The sequence below is a fragment of the Pangasianodon hypophthalmus genome, chromosome 22 (genome assembly GCF_027358585.1).
Source record: "Pangasianodon hypophthalmus isolate fPanHyp1 chromosome 22, fPanHyp1.pri, whole genome shotgun sequence".
NCBI classification, from domain to species: Eukaryota; Metazoa; Chordata; class Actinopteri; order Siluriformes; family Pangasiidae; genus Pangasianodon; species Pangasianodon hypophthalmus.
Window position 1 is genome coordinate 7,323,920 of NC_069731.1, and position 21,823 is coordinate 7,345,742.

Genomic DNA, 21,823 nt, shown 5'->3' on the forward strand with positions numbered 1-21,823 from the left:
GCCTCCCTGACCAATTTTCTCCTGGTCTTCTCATCAGTTTTAGAGGGACCTCCTGTTCTTAGTAATGTCACTTTTGTGCCATATTTTGTCCACTTATTGATTACTGTCTTCACAGTGTTCCATGCTATATCCAATGCCTTTGAAATTTTTGTAACCCTGTCCTGATTGATATTTTTCAACAATGAGATCCTGTACTTTCTTTGTAAGCTCTTTGGGCCCATGGCTTTTCCAGTTGGATGTTACCAAGAAGACGTCAGAAAAATTCTATAGGAAGAGCTGTACTTTATTTGGGGTTAATCAGTGACTTTAACAGATGCCAGGTGTATACTAACTAGTATTTAACACTTCCACATTCCCAATTATAAAAGGGTGTGCACACTTATGTAAGCTGGGTATTGGAGGTTTTTTTCCTATCTTCCTCACCATCATCTTCTTCACATGACATATTCCTATCTTATCTTATCCTCGTGACATGTTGATGACCTATTCGACTTGTCTATGTTCTTACCGTCATAAAACAGCATAAAACGAGCCCTGCCCTTGACCGTCCAGGCCGGTTACCTAATTAGGGAAGTAGCCCTCTGGACAGACCGTTCTTTCTTCCAAAATACACAATCAAAATACCATAATCCTGCAAAAAAGCTAATTACTTCTTATCTTAGATGTCTTGAAGCTGTAATTGCCAACAACAGCTTTACAACAAAATACTGATGTTGGTCATTTGTGGTGTCCAAATATTATTTTTTCCTATCAGTTTTGTTTTTTTTAAACATCTTTGTTTATGCTCATGAATACATGTTTTTTTTTTCATATTTGCAAGTACATCAAAAGATAGAAAAGTATATAGAAATGGAGACACGGAAAATACAGAATCTCTGCAGATCCTCCATGATCCTAGTTCCGCTTTTGTGGACTCTCCTCTTCAGCTCACCCCATGGGGTTTTCAATGGGGTTTAGGTCAGGGGACCAGGACGGCCATGTCAAAATCTTGATTCTGTGGTCATTGAACCTTTTTTCTGGAAGATCCACCCAAAAACTAGTTGTAGATTCCTTTATATTCTTAGATGGATGCAGATTTCTGTCTTTCTTTGCCACTTCTGTGTTGATTTGGAAGTACTTCGGTAATCACATGATGAACATGAGTCTTCATGTAATAAACTGTACCACCTATCTATCTTCCTTGCTTACATGCTACATGCAATTCATCTGGAACATGAGATGTCAGAACAGAAAGCCCTCAGTACAGAGTACAACTCCCAGTAAATGAGAGTCTCCAATAAAGAGAATAGAACAATAAGAGAACTCAAACATAAGAGAAAATCCAAATAGTTCCACACTCATCATCTTGTAGATGTGACTCTATGGACAAGTCTGAACCTCCTGGCAGGGACAACCAAGTATTGAGTTGAAATACCCTGGTATTTACTAGAATTTACGGTGCCACCAATTCACGAATCACCAGCCAGAGCATAAGTGATTCACTATCATATTTCACAGGGAGTCTCAGGTACTTTTCCATGTTATGCAGTCCCCTTCTGTCACCAAACAAGCTGATAGTGTGCATGAGCAAAAAGTTGCCAGTTGTAGTTCTGATGCCTTTTGGTGAAATTAAGGTGCTCCAACATTTAAAAACATATTGGTTTTGACAACCACAGGCAACTAACCATCCATCTCAATGTGTGGGGGAGACAATAGGCCCATGTGTCAACTTTTGGCGAGCTATTCTAGAGATATGAAACTTTGTATTATTCACTGTTGGAATTTTAGGTCATGAATCTACACAAAAATCTACCCATAAGAAGCTCCTCTTTCATTTTTTGCTGTGCAGTCAGATTTGCTTTGATTGCCATCAATAATTATAAAATAAGTCCAGGTTGCTGTCATTTCATGTCATCTCTTCAATAGCATGACAACGTACACTAAGCTTACGTTACGTAGTATCACATGGTATGAGAAATGTGCACGCTATCAGAGCAATACCAGTATCAGTATTGATATATCCTTAATTATTATTATTATTATTATTATTATTATTATTATTATTACTGTTGTTATAAAAACTAAAAAAAAAAAACTCACCAAGAACACTGCCTGTAGGACACCGGCACTTCCCATCCTCCCCCAGTTCGCCTGGACATCTGATACATTCATATCCATCCTGCGTAACACTCTACCAAACAATGTAACAACTGTGTTCAGTGTATGGTATGATGATAAACTAGTCTAGGAGTTTTCAGTTCCAGTCTTGGCACTATTCTCAACATTACATCGCTGGGAAATATCTGTACAACAGAGAAATATAATATGTGATTGCTTGTGATGAAAAAATTTGTTTGTCTTCCAATTACTTGTTACAGCAAGTAAATTTTTTTTTTAAATGCATAGACACCTGGCCATACTCATGATTCTTAGAAACATGTATTATAATGTTAATATATCACAATATCAATATTATATTTTCATTTTGCCCAGGTCTAATATATATATACTCTTCAGCATTTGTGCACTGTGCTTGTTTAACTACTGCACAATGTCATTTCCCTTACAAGACAATTAACTGTCTTAACTGATCTGTCCAACACACCTACTAAAGTAGGTAATCAAATGAGAAGTGTTAGTCATGATAGTCCAGAACCAAGGTGGATGAGGTCTGATTCCACTCCCTGAACTTTTGGTTCTGCTTAGAGGGGGGACTTGGTTTAATCAGGTGTATTAGTGCAAAGAAATTACCAAATTGTGCTTGACACTGGTCATTTAGGACCACTGCTGTGTTCTTAGGCATATGAGCTCATACCGGTTTGGTGTCTGTGCACTTTTGGCACGTAATATATCCTCCGTTGCTGCTCAGGACCTTGAAACCCGGCTGACACTCACAGCTCAAACCTGTTGTGGAGAGGACATAGTATAATATGTTGCAATATACTGACAAAAATAATTTTTTGATGAGTTTCAGTGTCTAACCAGTGTTGCCAACTTGCTGACTTTGTTGCTAGATTTGGTGACTTTTTAGACCCCTTTAGCAACTTTATTTTAAAAAACAGCCTGGGGACAAATGTAGTGACTTTTTGAGCCTGGGGACAAATGTAGCGACTTTTGAGCGACTGTCCTGCACTTGATATGGCCCTCCAACTCACATTACAGCTGCTGGTTATACGAGTTGAGAGAGCAGGTTCGGTCTACTCACCACCACAATGTTTAAAGCCTGGCTGAACTTCTGTGAACCATTGTTCTCAACAACCAATCACTGATCACCATTGTTCCCAATGACTAATCACTAAACACTGTTGTGTGTCCCATCTGTGCACTACTTTGTTTTTAAACTCTATTACTGACTACATTTACATGCACATCAATATTCCATTTAAGAGCTATATTCCGAATATGATGTTTATATGCGTACAGGCATCGGAATATTCCTGTATACATGGTTGTTGTAAGTATTCCTAAATACCTAGTCTACAGCTAAGTATCTGTAACCACAATTCCTTACAGACTGAGCAAGTGCATGGATCTCCTTTCAGTGGATTTTATGAATAAGGTGTTTACACAAATTTCCGATTAAAACAGGCATAATCCAGGGATAGGAATCGGAATTTGGGAAATCAGAATATTGTCTTAATCAGAATCGGGCAATCAGATTGCGGCGATTAATATCGGCATATTGATGTGCACGTAAACATAGCCATTGTCCATATTTACAAGTTCTCACTAAACTATTTCAATTTGTCTGTGTTCTTGATATAAATGATAGTATTTTTTTAAATATGTAAATAGTTAGTTTGGTGAAATGCCCAAAGATGTCTATATGAAATAGGTTATAATCTATTTTCTATTCTGACACAATTCGATTTTATTCTAATGTCTTCAGAAAATCTGAATTCTTCATGTTTTTGATATGCTAATATATATGCAAATGAATCACTTGCGTCATCTGGTGTCTACTAGCGACTACTTGAGCGTGTATTGTCTACTTTCCCCTGAAAAGAGATGGCAACCCTGTGACTAACAAAAGCTTAGGTTTCAGTTTGATTCCTGTGTTTAACAAAGAAAAATACCCATGTGCATTTCTCTGCCTGTATAATCAGATTATTAGGTTAATTATATATCGGTTAGCTAACTCTAATATGCCTAGCAAAGTATAATCAAATGAAAACTATCCAATAAACCAACAAACAGCTACCTAGCCAGCGCCACTACCAGAGACTGAGTCCCAAATAGCGACCTGTCAGATACATAGTACACTACCTAGGCTGCAGACGCCATTATTTCATAAGCTACTTATTGCACTTCTACAGGGAGTAAGAGCTATTTGGGATGAAGCTCAGAAAAGAGCTAGTGTAGCATCGCTAGCTGGCGTTACCTGATTTACTGCTGACTTGGTTCGGTCCACACTTCACACAAGTCAAGCTTGAAATGTCAAAATAATTTTGGACCCCACAGTCCAACGGTTGCGAAAAAGAAATAGAAAACTGCTGACAATAAATTGGGTTTGAATTTAATAAGAAAACGAAAAGGTTTCCGTAAAACAGCCCTGGGAAGTTTAGCGTCCCCGTCGCCATGATACAGAAAACGCATGAGTAAGCCCCGCCTCTTCCGGTGTAGGGAACGCCCTGACGCCACCCTTTAAAAGTTGCAGGCAAAGCGCTGTTCTGCGTTTCTGTCGCGAGCTCATGCTGGGGCAGCTGTGTGGTGTTTACGCGCGCGTGAACCTTGTCTTTTTTTCTTTTCCCGCCAGATATCTTGTACGAATTATTACGAATTTAATAAATTAGTCTCGTCTTTCACGAAAACGTGAAAGGTAAGTTATTTAAAGAGACGATATGACTTTTTTTTCCTTCGTTGGACTATTGCTTCTCTTTGAACTCTAATTGAAGACAAACAAGAAAAAGCGCGGTAGTTGTGAGGGCTGAGGCGTTGGGCTTTTTTTTCCTTTCCTCTGTCTCTCTCTCTCTCTCTCTCTCTCTCTTTCTCGACGGGACCTTTGTGACTTTTACACCAATTGTTATGAAGATCTTTATGTTGAATTCCTTATAAATGCTTGCTTTGTGTTTTGTGTTCTCTTAGCCAGGCAGACATGGCAGTAGTTCTGCGTTTACAGGGTCTGAATATTAAAGCAGGACCTGAAGACATTCGCAGGTTCTTTCATGGCTTACCCATCCCTGAAGGAGGTGTCCATATCACCGGGGGCAAGATGGGTGAAGCTTTTATTATATTCCGTACAGAGAGAGCTGGACAGTTGGCCATGCTGTATTCTGGAAAACAGCTCAGAGGGTCGACTGTTACCCTTCATAAAAGCAGCATGGCCGAGTTTAAGCACAATATGGAGTTAAAGTTGAGGAAAAGGAAATGTGCTCCTATGGAAGGTGAACCTGCACCTCAGACAACAACTGCAACAGAGCTTTGCACCACTCTACTGCTGAGTGTAGTGGCTGCTGTCCAAAGACTGCAATCTAACCACGAAATGAACCAAGCCCAGTCACCACCAGTTAGTACCCCTCAATTAATAAATATACCCAAATCGGGTAAGGATGCAATCGAAAAGCTTCCAGAAACCGATCAAACACCACCTGTTAACATCCAGGCAAGGCTTACAGAACCAATGAGACATCATGTGGAGGAGCAACGGGGGGGATTAAGAGAGGGCAACTCTCGCAAACCGGGTTATCTTCGGCTTTACGGACTTCCAAATACAATCACCAAAGAGGAAGTCTGCCAGTTCCTTGAAGGGCTCAAAGTGGTGGATGTAATAACAGATACATTACAAGGGCGGGACCGGTGTTGTCTAGTGAAGATGGCTAGTTTTAAAGATGCTGAAGAGGGCCTGAAATACAGCCATAGTGGCTCGAGGGACTTCCACGTTGAGGTCAGACTGGCCCATGAGAGAATGTGGGAAAACGCCATGGAGCATCGTGAACATTCCCCATGTTCCACATTCTCAGAGCAGGACAGATTCTCCCAGGATAGGCGTTTGCACAGGAATTCTCCAGTTAAAAAGCCCTGCTCCTTTTGGGGATCGCCAAAACGGCGCCGCTCTAACTCTCCATCTTTTGATTCCGAGTACTGCGTCATGGTAAAGAACCTTCCTACAACTATTACCAAGACTGAGATAAGGAACCTGTTCTCATGTCCTGACATACCAAACAGTAAAATCCTGCATCTACTAAACAAGTGGAAGGAACGAACATCTACTGCCTTTATAATATTTACACAGCCAGAGGAATATACCTTAGCCATGAACATGAACGGTAGTGCCATTGGCTCACAAATAATAGACGTCTCATCCATTACTAAGGAAAAAATGAAGGACCTAATGTATCAAAACACATGTACTGAATCAGAAAGGTCACGGTCTTGCAGCGCACAAACTCGGCCTGGCCTGTCTTGCATCTACGCGCGGAATTTCCCTGCTGCCGTGAGGAAAGCAGAAGTGAAAGACTTTTTTAGTATGTATAACATCAGTGAAGAGAACATCAAGTTGCTTGAAGATGAAAATGGCAACGGGATTGGTGAGGCTGTTATTCAGTTTGGAAGTGAGGAACGTGCCAGAGAGGCTTGTAGTCTACATAGAGAGCGCTTCAGGCGAGAACAAATTCTGCTTACCTGTATTTCATCACAACAAATGAAAGACATCTTGCACAAAACCCAATGAGCTCACATTTTGGGTAGTGCTTGCTTACGCTAAGGGGAAATGGGGTGTACCTTTTAAGACATTCCACAAAATATGAAGGAGGATGGTGGAAATCCTTCAGCCATTCATTTTTTTTTTTTTTTTTTACAGGGCAGAAAGTACTCACATTACCAACAAAAATGAACATGAAACTCAAAAATTACTCTGGGACTCATTTAAATATCAAAGAAAGTACAAAATGTGCCTTGCATGGACTGTAACATTCTTCTGGTACATCTGAAATCTTTAATGATGACTGGTATTGTTCTAGTATCATGTGATGTAACATTTCTTAACTGCTATTGAAAAGGCAATCAATATATCTGTATATTACTGTTTGCACAATAAACCAAGTCATATTAAATCATATCACCACCTGTGGAATTTTTCCCTTCAAGTAATGGTAATTGGTAATTTGTGCATGTGTGCAATGAGTGGACACAACTAATACAGGATGTCTGACAAGTCAGGAACCACTGAGAGTAATAAGAAGCCCTCTTTCATCCAATGGTTATACCATTTTTCACTTGTAAGGGAAAAAAGTGTAAATGAATACAAAATCATGTATGTAACATCCATTGTTTCCAGACTATTTGGACACCCTGTAGCATGACAGCATACAGTAATTGTCCTTTTAGTGAAAGAGCTGTTAAGTGGTTGATTAAGTTCTTGATTAAGTAAAGATATCACCCAGAACTTTTATCCCAAGTGAGGTACAACTGAACAGTTGAGGGTTAAGGGTGCCAGGTTTTGAACTCGCGACTTTCCGATCGATGGGCCAAAGCCATAACCACTGACTTACCACCTCAACTTGAAATGCACAATTCACAGGAAACCACTCTTTCATGAAGCTGATCTTGAACATTCACTTCCACACCTGAGATTCTTTAAACCAGGTAACAATGCAGCAAAACTAAAGCATTTTGAAGCTTAAAACTTAAGTAGCTGATATAGCTTCAGGAACAATATAAATACTGTACACTACAAATTGTTTAAACTTTTTATTGAAATCAGTGTACAAAACATTTCCAGCACTCTAAATGCACCAATCATTAGGATTAACAAATCACTAAAGTCAGACCAATCCTGATGTATTTTAAACATGTCCTGCACAGAGCAAGTGATCTAGTCTTCAATTTAAAATATTAAATGAAAAAGCTTCATACAGAGAAGTACATTAAAACAGTTGCCACATTAAGACTAAAATGGACAGGAACACATGGGCTTCTCAGTTATAGAATCTTGAAGGGCCTGCAAGAGAGAGAAGAGATTTGATTGCAATTATTTTGGACTAACTTCTGATATTTAATTCTTGTGTTATTCTCAAATTATCACAACTGCCAAGTGTATGAGCAGTCTAGCGCCATTCACATTGATGGAGCACCTGACATACTGCCGGAGAATCTGTCGGAGCTCAGTGGCAGGCGGGAAGAATTCATACTAGGTCCCTGGAAAACATTTGAATTAACACACTTAGAACAGTCAATAGGAAGACCATACTGCACTGGAAAGTTAGCCATATAAAATGATAAATATTTTAGCCACAGTGTTAGATTAAGGAAAAAAGTTATATTTTATATGGAACCCTTGCAGTTCAATTACACAATAATCAAGCATTATCAAATTGATTACATGATATTGTCTGTATGTATATGTGAGGAGTTTCTGACTATACTTATGAAATTTCAAAAATGAGGGTCGTTAAAAGATAGTCCAAACTCAGAAGTAACAATAAGAAATTTAAATTTGGGTTCCAGAGTGGTGCAGTGATGAAACACTTGCTGTATTGTTGGGAGAGACTGAGTTCAAACTGGTATGATGCCATAGCTATCCGCAAAAGGGAGTCCAAAAGAGCATAACTGTCACTTGGTGGGATGATTGACTCCTCCTAAATCTTCACATGATTTCTGGCAGAAGCTGCTTTTGCACTTTCCTGTGAAAGCTTACCGTCTGGGTACATGTGAGAAGCTAGAGGCTAGCTAACATGGGAAGTGAAAATTCAGTGGATATTATAGAATTACTTGATTTCATACAGGCTTAGATGAATGCATTCTGATGGGAGAATTTTGAACAAGTAATTTTAAAGAAAATGGAAGGTAATTTCACATAATTTGGATCCCTCAAAAGACTTGGAAATTTGCTGTTGTGATTACCGTACTTCAAACATGACATGAATGCACTATCGCACTGCCGCCATAAAGTAGACAATAACGTTCACTCTGTCTTGGATAACATTTTCTTACCATCATCTACAATTTTAAGGGGGATAGTCCCCATGTGTCCGACATAGCCCCCCACCCCAAGTATTCCAGTTGAGTTTGTTACCGAGGAGATAGTCCTGAGGCGGTATTCCATCAAGACATCCGTGAGCTTCTGTGTGATCTTCAGCACGATCTGAGCATCATCTTCACACTCAATGCGGAATGTGTCCTAAAATAAACAAGACTGAATAAACCCCACTGCCCAGGTGTGTAACTGCTGGGTTTTTGACTAGAATTTAGTTTTATGCTTCTCCTGAAGAACATCATCATACATGAGCAGAATTACACTCGCTAAACTACAGTAGCAGTACCTAACACACAACTGAGAAGCTTTAACTGAAACATGAAATGTAAATAAGCGTTTCAATATTCACAAGACAAACATAGACATATACCAGACATCTGAGAAGTGTTGCGAGGGTGCTGTTGGACTCTGGGCCTTTAGATCTCATCATTCTCTCGCTGCTGTTCATTGGCAGATCATCAGGGTAAGGTCTGCCCATTTCCTCGCTTCGTAGACCCATTCCAAATCCATCTGAGCCCATGTGCATAGATCTGCTGTTGGGTAAATGCTGCATGCTTTCAGGACCTCCCATCATTCTGTCTGGTCCTGGTGTGGAAATAAGGCCTCGCTGTTAGGTGTCAATATACAAAATATAAGATCTGCACCATTACCCATAACCTGTCCAGAGGCCCACACTATTCCAGTAAAAATAACCCATACAACATTGTCATTGTGATGTCTGATGATTATGTGTCCATTTTTCATCAATCTCCCAAAAATACTTTTCAAAAAGCTTAAATATCACAATTTAAAATTTTTGGATCTTCTCTAATTTCGGTCTGCAGAACCTCTCAAGCTCTGTTGGGTTGACTGGGTGCATCACTGTTCTACTATTTTCAAGTCCGGGCCCTGGCTGAAGCACTCAAGGACATTCACAGACTTCCACCAAAGCCACTGTTTGTCTTAGCTGTATGTTTTGGGTTACTGTCTTTAGCAGGTTTTCCTTAAGGATATCTCTGTATTTTGTTCCTTACTATCATCTATCCATCATGTGGCTTTTACTGAGGAATTGCTTTTTTTTGGCCATCATTGGGTTCTTGTTCACTTTCCTGAAAAAAGCCCTCTCCCATTTGCTTAGGCTGGCTGGGTGCCCGCTCTACTAAGAGCCTCTGTGGTTCCGAACCTCTTCCATTTAAGAATGATGGCAGTCACTGTGTTCTACAGAACCTTCAAAGTTGCAGAAATTTTTCAGTACGCTTACCCAGATCTGTGCCTCAACACAGACCTGTCTCTGAGGTCTAGAAAGAACTCATTTGACCTTATGGCTTGTTTTTAGGATACACTGTCAGCTGTGGGGATTCCCAAATCATGCCAATGTGAATTTTAATCAATTTGGCAAATAAGTTCAATAATGATCAATGGAAACGTGATATCAGTTTTTTTTTTAAAAATAAATTTACATTTTAAATGTACTTGTTTGTGTTTTTTTGTATAGTAGAGTTTAGTATAGTATTGTAGAGTAAGTAGAAAAAAAAATTAAGGAGCCTGAATATTTTCTTGAATGCACAGTATGCATTTTACACTAATATCTGGGTAGGTCTAGACATGGAAATAGTCATCAATTGGAATTACCGTAGCAGTCAGGGCTCCTCATGGGGGCATCACCTGAGCCGCCATGAAAATCAGACATCATGCCACCCCGAGGTGGGAACTCCTCTGCAAAGGGTGGGTCCAAAAAACCACCACCAAAAGGTCCACCTGAGGAAATATGAGAGAATAAAGATGCAAAATTGTCTTTTGATCTACTGAGACTTCCAAAATAGGTCCACAAAGGCTTTTTTTTTTTTATTTTTTTTTTTTTAAAATGAACCCTTCATACATATACAGACAAACTAACCTGGGTGAAACCCTCCAGGAATTGGTCCAAGCAGACTTGTAGGACCTGGTCCCATTACAGTGGGAAATGCAGACTCTGATACACGTACATACACAAAGGACAGACAGTAAACACACAGCAAATACACCATTATTTTTAGCATTGTCCTATCCATGTACATATCGGAACATATACAGTAGTTTAAGTCACTGTGCTTTCAGGACCACTGTGCAACATACACAACTATATGTACACAAGAATAATTTCTGAGAACAACCTACTACTCCATGGTTGCCAGACTGTATGTACTGATATAGTATGAAATATTAGCAGCCATTAGAAGTGTACACGTGAATTTTGCAGGGCAAGGCAGGACTTACTCATATTCTGAAAGACTGGCACATCAGCAGGTTCCCTAATGACAACCTGAAGAGGAAACAAATAACTGTGCATCAGTGAGTGAATCTGAAATTAGTATGATCTCGAGAAAGTCATTCTACACAATGTTCTTAGTAAATGTTCTCAGGTAACAGTGACTTAGGAGGGAAAGTGCTTTGGATACTTCACGGCAAGCTGATCATATAAAAAAAATAGTACTGGTGCAAACTTACATGTTTACAAAAAGTCCTAGATAATGAAAAATGTGAGACAAATGTGATAATATGACAAATATCAGACTGCCCTAATTAAACACTCGACTTCCCAGCTTAAAACATGAGAACTAAAATGCCAATGTGCTTCCTTTCATTCACTATACACAGTTTAACTGGTATGTGAGTAGGCAAAATAACAAACTAAACAACAAGCTTCAAAGCTCACACATCCCTACATCACTATAATTCCTCTCACTTGGAGAATATCCTATACAAACACATGCCTGAGAATGTGTACTCTATGTGAGGAATGCTTTCTCTGAGAGTTTTTTTGTTGTTTTTTTTTTCTTTAGTTTTTTGCATGTAGTAGATTACAAGATGTAAATGAAGTGTACATGTTTAGATTGTACTCGCTGATTCCCACCTTGACTTGACCTCTGCCCTCAGTCTTCTCCACCTCAGCAGCAGTCACTCTTATTTCCTTTTTGACAGCTGGATTCTTTGTTACTTCCTCTTCTTCATGAGGCATTTTTTCTGGGTGAGCGTGTTTCTGTTCATCATGTAAGAGAGAAAAGTTGTATAGCACTTTCAGGCATGTTTTGCCATAGCCTCTAGTTAATAAACTGGGAGGAAAGGATGAAGTACATTTGATTTGAGAACTGTAAGCCTTACCATGTATCTGAAGCAATGCTTCCATCCAGTAATATGAGCGGCCATCTCATTCTGTAGCCGCTGCACCTTACATAGTCTACACTGGTAATGAGGAGGTACTGACTTGCTGGGGCTGCGATACTCCCATACATACTGCAAACCTATCCACACACACACTCAGTACTCATACAGTTCCACAATGTGCTTCATTTTTTCCATTAAGAATGTATTACATACCGATAACTGGATCTGTGACGGTTTTCAGTCGTTTGGTGAGGGAGGGAATGGTCTGAACGGATCCATTCTTGGTGAAAACTGATGGGAGTTGCATAAATTAGAACAAGATTACACCCCAAATAGCATGATACAACAAGATAAGAGAGCACTGGACATTTACAGATCACTCAAAATGATCTGTAAATCCACTTCAAATCAACAGAGCACTTAATTACACTGTTCTTCCCACATAGGCATCAACAGAGTGGAAAAGGTGTGGCAAAGCAATTGAGCCACATTTGAAAATTTACTGCTGAACAACATATAAAAACTCAGTCCTGATTAATTCTATTGGTCAAAACAGTTTGCTTACCAACAACAACCAAGTAGGGATGTCCCAATCCGATATCAAGCATCACTATTGGTGCCGATATTTGGCTGATTCTGTAGATTGGTATTGGATCAGATTTAGCATTTTCAGATCTGATCCAATGGCCTTTTTTTTTTTAATAATGTGAACACAGTTCACAAATTGTCTTGGACATCATGCCTGATGTTTTGCAGAACTTGACAACTTATGGAGAATTGGCTTGTTAACGGTTAACATTTCTCCATAAATTCAAGACGGCTAGGCTTTCTGGATGCGCACAACACTCATTCTGATGCCAGAGAATCATAAGGCACAGACTGAGTGGACCACAAGGAACTTCCCTCCAAATGGGTCCTGACAGATTCCAATGGTCAAAATGTCCACCAAGAAAGCAGTGGTTTGGAGACACATTGCAGCTAAGGTGTTTGTATTCTTTGTGGTCCTCCAGAAACTGAGGATGACCAGAATGAGGAAGGTTTTGTGAACTTTCCAGAGAATTCCAAGTTACTTACAGACACACTTCGACCCCAGCGTCATATTCCAGGTGGTTTCTTTCTAGATTTAACCAGTAGGCCTATCTATTTCTGCAAAATAGCATCTGAATCAGACTTGTCCTTTATTGGACATTAGCTATCCTTCACTGAATGTTGTGATATATAACATACAGTACAGAAGCTGAAACAGTTTCTGTTTGAACCGACTTTGGACCGCATCTCTCTGGAGGACTGCTTGCCAGGTTTGTCCAATGGAAACAGCTCTTGTAGTGGACAAGCCATGCAGATTGGTCCACCATTTCATCTGATAAATGACCATGACTCACACTGGTGAACTGTCTTTGATTGTCAGGGACATGTACCCCAATGCTGCCATCAATTAATCTGCTGCACCATTAAACGCCCTCCTGTAGTTAATTTGGGCTTGAAATGTTCATTAACCCAAGTTAAATCACTCACAAACACCCCAAAACAGACATTCAGTCAGTCATACAGGACATAACGTTTCTAATGTTGTTCAGGCTAAATTCAGATAACAGGGTGTCTGCAGGTATCAGGTTAAACTGAATATTTTAAGACGTTTTAAATGCCACTTCAAATGCAATTTAATACCAAATTTGCAATAATTTTTTGCCATTTTGTAGTGTTACAATGGAATGCACTTAATTGGGATGTTTTTTTTTTTTTTAACCATTTCATTTACACAGTGTCTACACATTTGATGGGGCAAAATAATTTTTCTACCATATTCAATTTTTCTACCGTATTCTACCAATTCAAACACCATTTCCTGGTAGCTTTGGCAGTATGTCTAAGATCAGCGTCCAGTTGGAAGGTGCCCCAGTATCTTGAGTAAAATAGCCTCTCTTCAACATACCCTCATAGAAAAACCATTCAGTTGCTTCTTCTTTGCAGCACCTTCTATACCATATCAACGTTCTGTAACAAGCATCCACTTTTGGGAGACTGGGATGCTTTTCTTCTAGGATTGCCCTCCGCCTTGCCCTCAACCATAACCTGCTTCCTAGTCCTTCCTGATGAGAAGCATCCCTAAAACATGATGCTACCACTACCACTCTGGGGTTGGTGCTCTCAGGTCAAACTTAGCACTTAGTTCAAAAGGTTTTGGCCTCATCAGAACAGAGAATCTTTTTCCACATGTTTGCACTTGAGTCTCATCACTAACATGCCTTTTGGCAGACTCTAAATGGCATTTCAAATGACTTTTTTTTTTTCTTTTTCTCCGCACTCTTCTATAACACCCAGCTTTGTAGTGTGTCCAGCCTATGGTTGTCCAGTGAACAGCTTCACGCATCTAAGCTGTAGATCTCTCCAGCTCCTTTACAGTTACCTTTGGGCCCCTGGTTGCTTCTCTGAGTAATGCCTCCCAGTCATGGAAGTCTGGTGAGAGAGTCATGGTTGTGCCATATCCTTTTCATTTTTAAAATAATGTATGTAATGGTGCTCCATGGGATGTTCATAGTTTGGGATATTATTTTTATATCCAAATCCTGATTGATGCTTTTCCAGAACTTTGTGCCTGAATTGTTTCTAATTTGTGCCTGAATTCTTGGTCTTACCTGGTATAAACACTTGTTGGAAAACAAGACGAAATTTTTGGCTGTGGCAAGTGACCATTCGCAACTGATGCAAAAGATAGGGGTAGGTCTAGCTGAAGTTGAAGGCTTAGGTTTGTAGGTTTATGTCTGTAAAATATACACTAATTTCTGACAAAGTAAGAATTTAAGGACCTACGGACACCCTGCAATAATAATGTTAGAAAAATAAATGCAAGACACAACACTAATAATTTTGTTAAAAAATGGTTCTTGAAAAGGGTTAAATCCCATCATAGCCATAGGGGCTGATTTTCTGTGTTACATTAAAGTTCTAGAGACCTCAGACATGGCACATGGCAATGACATCACCAAGGCCAGAGAGTGCTGAAGGTCAAAAGAAGAGAAGTGGGCTTCGAGGGCAAGACTTACCTATGTCCCCACTGTAGACGGGCTGCTTTTTCTGTCATAGATGACAAGTAAACCGTCAGAAAGAGAGAGAAATAAAGAGGAGTTAGAGAGACAGAATAGCATGTGAGGTTGGGAACAATTCCCCAACACTCCTGTGGTCCATTCTCCTCTTCGATGCTCTCCATTAGCAGAGGAGGCTGTTCTTGGGTATGAAGATTATGGAGCCACAATCGACTCTCTCAGTTAGTCATAGACTTGTAATGGAAGAACAGCAATCTGTCTCTTCCCTCTACAGCATGGGGATTATTTAGGCAGACATGAAAATAACAGTCCATGACTAATAACTCAGGATAAAAAATTAGGCAGTAAGCTGCACAGGGACTATGCTTATTATTGCATATGCACCAGTGCTCATGTGCGATTTAAAAATCAGAAGAGACGTATGGGGTTATGACCCCTGAGAAGCATCTGTCCTCGATTCCTACTTGTTAGGATGCATGAAGATCTTGGTTGTCATTCTGTTGATGAGAGCTTCATGTTATGCAATGCATACACAGTACCGTTAGGCTCCCACTAGCTTGTAAAATCTAGTCATTCATTCATTATTGTAAAGAACACCAATACGGATGAAGCAGCATAATAATGCTCCATAAGAAAGCAACAATTTTAAGAAGAAAACTCTGACTTGGATGTGTCAAACTGCTGACTCCCACTAGCTCATAAAAGCTAGTCAGACATTTACATTGCAAAGAATGAAGCTGAAGAACAATGCTCCATTAAAAAAAGATGTTTTTATTTATTTTAGTCACACTGCTTAGCATGTGTGAAACTGCAGACAGTTGTAAGTATAGTTAGTTCATGCTATTCGAGTCGCTAGCAACTCTGCAACTGTATACTCTTGCATATTCCTAGTTTCTGCATAGTCATCTGATGATGACTACCTGCATTTTTTTTTTTTTTTTTGATGTGGACTTCAATGTGGGTGAAGGCCATGAATTTTTTATTTTTTTTATTTCCACAGTGTTTACACACATAGCAATAATAACAATTATTAATAAAAAATAGTTATAAAAACAACAATAATAATAATAGGCAATTGCTATCAAAGTTGGAAATACAAAACTTGCAAAAAAAAAAAAAAAAAAAACCCTGCATTTTCAACTGAACTTGTTTTACATTTTATTTAAATACAAAACTGCATACTAATAAAACGAAGATTATAAATCACTTTTTTACTTTATGTCATGACTCACGAGCAAATTGTAGACCCTAGAGAACGAGGCCAAAGGAAGAAAGCATTTCTCAGTGCTTGCAGAACTGAAGTGCACTCTTGTGCGACAGCTCCTCTACACACTCGCTTCACACTTGTGAATACCTTCGTGTGCAGGCATTGTGCACTCATTTTTAATAACCACACTCGCAGATATGGCTCTGTGTGTTCAGGTCGGCCTCCCTAGGTTTTTTCTTTTTTTTTTTTTAAACAAAGACACTGTTTAAAGAAAACAGACAGATATTGTTTGAGAACAGACAAACGTGCACAGTTGTTTTTATTTATTTATTTAATTTGTTCAAATAATCTAGAATACTTAATGGATGTTTTTTGTATAGACTAGGAATGATACACTATATGGCCAAAAGTATGTGGACACCTGAGTACTGAACACCCCATTCCAAAACCAGTGTGGGCGTTAATAGAGTTGTTCCCTGTTTGCTACTATAATAACCTCCACTCTTTGGGGAAGGCTTTCCACTTGATTTTGGAACATTGCTGTGGAGATCTGCCCATTCACTAACAACAGAGCAAGAGTTTGGGAACTGATGTCGGGTAAGGAGGCTTGACGCGCAGCCGTCATTCCAATTCATCCCAGAAGTGTTCAGTGGGGTTGAGGTCTGTGCAGGCCACTCGAGTTCTTCCACTCCAACCTTGGCAAACCATGTCTTCATGGATCTCATTTGTACAGGCGCACTGTCATACTGGCACAAGTTTGAGCCCCTCAGTTCCAGTGAAAGGAAATCTTAATTGAACAGCATACAAAGACATCCTATACAATTGTGTGCTTTCAACTTTGTGGAAGGCCTCACATATAGCTGTGAGGGTCAGGTGTGCACAAACTTTTGGCCATATAGCGTATTTGCCTACCAAAACGGCACTCCCCTGAAGCACTTTCAGCCAGCTTTAAAATATTAGTTTGAAGCCAATCCATCTAATTATTTTAAATAATTTTATAATGGCAGTTTTAAAATCTGTAAAAAAAAGTCTCCTTACAGGATCGTTTTATGGCATCAAGCCCGCATCATGACCCAAACACACATGCTGATTCCGATACTGAAAGTCATTAGACACAACCATTTACATGTTTACCATTCTTCTGTTTAATAGATTATTAAAAGTATTACCCACCTCAATTTGATCTAACAGAATTTTAATTCAGGTTGGCCTCAATCTGTTTACTCTATTCTGATTGAGATGTATACATGAACACTTTAGTCTGATGGAGCTTTCAGCTGGATTATTAACTCAAATTAATTATATTATAAAACAGATAGTTTCAGTTATCAATTCTGATTGGCCGAGCCATGTTCAAAGCTGTGATATACGCACACCCGTGACCGCATCACAATAACTGAATTCTGAATTGATGTGCTTGGTTGAAAACCAATGACTACATATGAGTGGACAACAACTGTCAGTGCTTTAAAAAGGAATGACTGGCTAACCTTAGCAAGATATTTCGAATGTTCGCTAAGGTTATACAGTAAATTACAGATTATGAAATTTAGCTAGTGTTAGCTGCCTTGGTTTCTGCCATCACTCACACTGGTTTGCTACTTATAATATCAGTACACCGAGCTAGCTTAGACATCAAAATATGCAACATACTGGATAAAGTTAGAACAGTTTACAGCAGAACAGGACATGGCTTTGGTATAGAGCTGTCCAGTGCCCGGCTGCATGAAAACCTTTAAGTGGATTGACTTAAGGGTGTCTATGAGGGGGAAAAAAAATCACTGAGGCAAGGGATATCTTTAAGAGCATTGCAACAAACATCTTAACTGTCCCCTTTATCTAAGTGTTTACACTAAGCATTTCGTGATAGTTTCTGGTAAAGCACGGCAATGGGGAAGCATTTGCTATAGTTACGAAATCTCCCACAATAAACAAGACATAACAGACCACTGACTTTTAAACAAGTTTAACTTTGACCTTTGCTACAACTATACAGCTGTACTACAATATTTGAGTTATGGAGAATACTAACAATACTGAAAACAAGACACATAAATCAAACTGGACCGAGGACGAAAAACCATTCTTTTAGAAAAATACTAGGGAAAAAAAAAACACCTCCAAAACCGCTATAACCCATCAGCCACTCACGCACACAAGACGAAAGCCTGGCATGAGATAAGAGAAAAAAAAATTATTCAAAAAATCTTGCTGTCAAGTGCACAGTAGAAGAAGTGATGAAAAAATATGAAAACGTAGTTGTGAGTTCAAGAAAAGAAATAAACAACCATAAAAATGAATCCAACCACAAAAATGAAAGGATATATTGTATAAAAAAAAAAGGCCGCCGAGTTTGGTGCTCAATGCCAGGCTCAAGTATCGCGGTGAGGCGAAGGATTGACTGACAGTCAAACATTCTCTCAATAACTGTGTATCATTCCGATCATTAAAAATGTGCCTCGGTACTTCCTCCTCTTCAATTAACACAAACTCAGCCATTGCGTTTGAGTTCAGCAGATAACTTAAGGGACCTGTTTTAGTCCCTATTTTTTATTTTTATTTTTTTTATGGTGAAATGGTTACTCAGGTCTTCGTAGCAACGGATAACGGAAAGGGAAATACTTAATGACAGCCTTAAGGTTCCTTAAGTGGACCCTTAGGTTTTTTCTTGCAACCCATGTTTCACTAAGGATATCCTTAACCTTATAACTTAAGGTTTTCTATACTTAAGGGCTCATAAGGGCCGTCATGACTGAATCCATCAATCACATCATCAACCACGCCCTTTCATTCATCACCAAATAACTCCTATAAAAACACTGAACTTGTAAAAACGATAGAACACTATTAAGACAATAAGATGTAACTTAAAATGGAAGCTCTGTCCCATCTGTCCCATTCACTAACAAGGTTAGAAATTGTACTACAGCCAGCCACTACAGGGCCTCAGAGACTTTTGGCTTCACTTTTGACTCCCTGTTACGATGCCCACTCTTATATACAGGCAATGGCTATGTTTACATGCACATCAATATTCCGTTTAAGAGCTATATTCCTAATACGATGTTTATATGCGTACAGGCATCAGAATATTCCTGTATACATGGTTGCTCTAAGTATGCCTGAGTTGCCATCCCTAAATACCTAGTCTACAGCTAGGCATCTTTTAGCACCCACAATTCCTTGGGGACTGAGCATGCGCATGTATCTCCTTTCAGTGGATGTTCTGAATGAGACGTTTACATGCAACAAGTTTCTGATTAAAACAGGCATAATCCAGGGATGGGAATCAGACTATTGTCTTAATCTGTACTGGGCAATTAGATTGCAGCGTTTACATGACTCAGTACTAATCAGAATACTGCCAAATTCTGATTAATATCAGAATATTGATGTGCATGTAAACATAGCCAGTGGTTTAAACCAATAAAACCGGTACACTGAACTGAGCCATTGTTCTGTCCACAGAATGCTCTTATGTTGCTTAGCAACCAACGCGTACTGTTAACATTGTGTGGCGGAAGAATTGTTTATTGTAAATATTGTTGACAATAACTTGTTTATTGAGCACTGGATTTTATCATATTGTTCTTAACCTCTCTAAGCCACTCGAGGTCGTGCGTTACAGTGATTTTATTCCGGGTAACCCTCACTTTCTGCTGTATTAGGCTGCATGTAAACATAGCGCCATAGCTCCTATACAAGTTTACTAACAAACCTAGAACCGTGTTCGCGCACAGGCTCGCGCACCCAAACACGCGCAGCATGCTAGCACCTGACTCACATATATCCTACATCCAGTCAGCTCGGTGCTATCACCTATTGTAGCTAGCATTAACTCACCTTTCCGACGTTCTTCTTTTTCTGAAGAAAGGTCTGTGCTCGAGCTGAAGCCTCCATTCTGTGAGCAATTTCAAAATCAACAACAACGACTAAAATTAAATTACACAAAGCTAACTACGAAATTATTATCCATATTATCCTGACGTCAAAGAAGGGCTTAGCTTCTTAGTTTGCTAGCATAAACCATATTAGCTTCACAGCAGGCATAGCAAAGGACAGCGACCTTGTAACGTTTTTTCAATTTTACAAAGAAAAAACCTCACAGAAAACTGTACATAAATATAAATGTGTAATTATAAACAGACAAAGATTCACCTCTGCATTAATAATTAAACAGTAGCTTAGCTGTGATATTATTAGCAATGATGCAGTAACATTACAACAAAAAGAAACTGCTTTTTACTAAACATATCGCTAAGCCAAGTTTAAATTAATAGAAAAAAACAAAACTACTAGCAATAATGTGCAATAATTACCTCAGTTTCGTTTTCAGCAGGGGGACAAAATCAAACTATTCACAGCTAATGCTTCTGTTTTCGTACTGCGCCTGCGCGAAAACAGGAAGGACCGCAGCGGGGCGCTCTCTCTCTCTCCATGGCCACGGGTTTCAAAATAAAAGTCATACGAGCTCTCCCATGGTTGGGCTGCCATTTAGACCCTCCATCCATCCATCCATTCTCTGTACTTCTTATCCTGCACAGGGTTGCGGGGGAGCCTGGAGCCTATCCCAGGGGACTCGGGGCACAGGGCAGGGGATACCCTGGACCGGGTTCCAACCCATTGCGGGGCACAATCACACACACACCCATTCACTCACTACGGACAATTTGGAAATGCCAATCAGCCTACAGCGCATGTCCTTGGACTGGGGGAGGAAACTGGAGTACCCGGAGGAAACCTTCACGCACAGGGTGGAGGCGGGAATAAAGCCCCCAGCCCCGGAGGTGCGAGGAAGGCGTGCTAACCATTAAGCCATGGCCCCCCATTTAGCCTTTGTAGTACATAAAAAATAAATTTTATTTTTTAAAACCTTATTTTAAATCTAAAAAAACCCCCATTCATTTAACCATTCAGAAAATGTTAACCCATTTCAGACAACAATTTCATTTTTTCGCTAGGTTTATTTGCTGACAATGGCTGCAGTTTATCAGTTACAATGCTCCCAAAATTAAAATGGGTGTTTCAAAGCTTTTTGTACCCATCCTTTAGTGTTTTGGACACCAGCACGAATGTATAGCTAGAAAAAATACAAAAATAGTTTTGGAGATATTCCCATTTTTAATTTTATAGTTTGTCAATTCCAATAAAATAGTTACAATTCTTTAATGACTCATCCTCTACTTGCATCCTGTTCATCCAATTAAATACTCACCCCCCAGGCGAATATAAATAAGGTGCCTCTGGGAATGCTCTATATTAGCAGCTTCTTAGCAAACATGGTTCATCTGTGTGTTTTTTGCATGTGTGTCTTCCCACATTGGGAAAGTTGGCAGTTACGCGACAGGCAATTTTCAGAAAAGTGTTTTACCAACTTGGGGTTGTTCAGTACCTGAAGGTCTTTTTGTCTGGGCTTCTCCATCAATAAGGCATTTCATTGTCTAGGATATCGTTAAAAGCGACTGGCGTTGGTGAAGGCGGCAATGAGAAATCCAC

The 21,823-nt window shown here is 39.4% G+C and overlaps 3 protein-coding genes across 5 annotated transcripts in view; 1 reads left to right on the top strand and 2 right to left on the bottom strand.

Annotated features, from left to right (window-relative positions):
- Positions 1-4,616, bottom strand: part of tmem67 (transmembrane protein 67) — a 28,241-nt gene extending 23,625 nt beyond the window's left edge. Inside the window, exons 1-3 of the mRNA XM_026924579.3 lie at positions 4,361-4,616; positions 2,795-2,883; positions 2,080-2,170 (exon numbers count right to left, since the gene is read on the bottom strand). Coding sequence (XP_026780380.2) covers positions 2,080-2,170; positions 2,795-2,883; positions 4,361-4,559 — 379 coding nt within the window. The 5' untranslated portion in view covers positions 4,560-4,616. The remainder of the gene's footprint in view (positions 1-2,079; positions 2,171-2,794; positions 2,884-4,360) is intronic.
- Positions 4,617-4,656: 40 nt separating this feature from the next.
- On the top strand, positions 4,657-7,036 carry rbm12ba (RNA binding motif protein 12Ba). 2 transcript variants are annotated; one of them, XM_026924580.3, is made up of 2 exons: positions 4,657-4,798; positions 5,065-7,036. In XM_026924580.3, the coding sequence occupies exon 2, from the start codon at positions 5,075-5,077 to the stop codon at positions 6,647-6,649; it is 1,575 nt and encodes a 524-aa protein (XP_026780381.2). In that variant the 5' UTR covers positions 4,657-4,798; positions 5,065-5,074; the 3' UTR covers positions 6,650-7,036. The 2 variants fall into 2 exon arrangements, with proteins under 2 accessions (XP_026780381.2, XP_053083909.1); XM_053227934.1 differs by having other exon boundaries at positions 4,666-4,798; positions 5,069-7,036.
- A 619-nt stretch (positions 7,037-7,655) lies between these two features.
- On the bottom strand, positions 7,656-20,778 carry LOC113532854 (uncharacterized). Of its 2 annotated transcripts, none has more exons than XM_034298090.2 (13): positions 20,647-20,778; positions 20,171-20,228; positions 15,121-15,151; positions 12,290-12,367; positions 12,074-12,213; positions 11,826-11,951; positions 11,189-11,234; positions 10,830-10,904; positions 10,565-10,690; positions 9,324-9,538; positions 8,993-9,097; positions 8,052-8,115; positions 7,656-7,918 (listed from the first exon to the last, which is right to left on the bottom strand). In XM_034298090.2, exons 2-13 carry the CDS (start codon positions 20,225-20,227, stop codon positions 7,896-7,898), a joined length of 1,086 nt encoding a protein of 361 aa, XP_034153981.1. In that variant the 5' UTR covers position 20,228; positions 20,647-20,778; the 3' UTR covers positions 7,656-7,895. The 2 variants fall into 2 exon arrangements, with proteins under 2 accessions (XP_034153981.1, XP_034153980.1); XM_034298089.2 differs by lacking the exon at positions 20,647-20,778 and adding an exon at positions 20,486-20,622.
- Positions 20,779-21,823: the final 1,045 nt, after the last annotated feature.

Coding starts and splice junctions, on each gene's coding strand:
- rbm12ba (XM_026924580.3), top strand. CDS start 5,075: ATGGCAGTAGTTCTGCGTTTACAGGGTCTGAATATTAAAGCAGGACCT.
- LOC113532854 (XM_034298089.2), bottom strand. Junction 15,152..20,170: donor AAAAGAAGAACGTCGGAAAG/GTGAGTTAATGC, acceptor CATCTATGACAG/AAAAAGCAGCCCGTCTACAG. Junction 12,214..12,289: donor CGTCACAGATCCAGTTATCG/GTATGTAATACA, acceptor GTGTGTGGATAG/GTTTGCAGTATGTATGGGAG.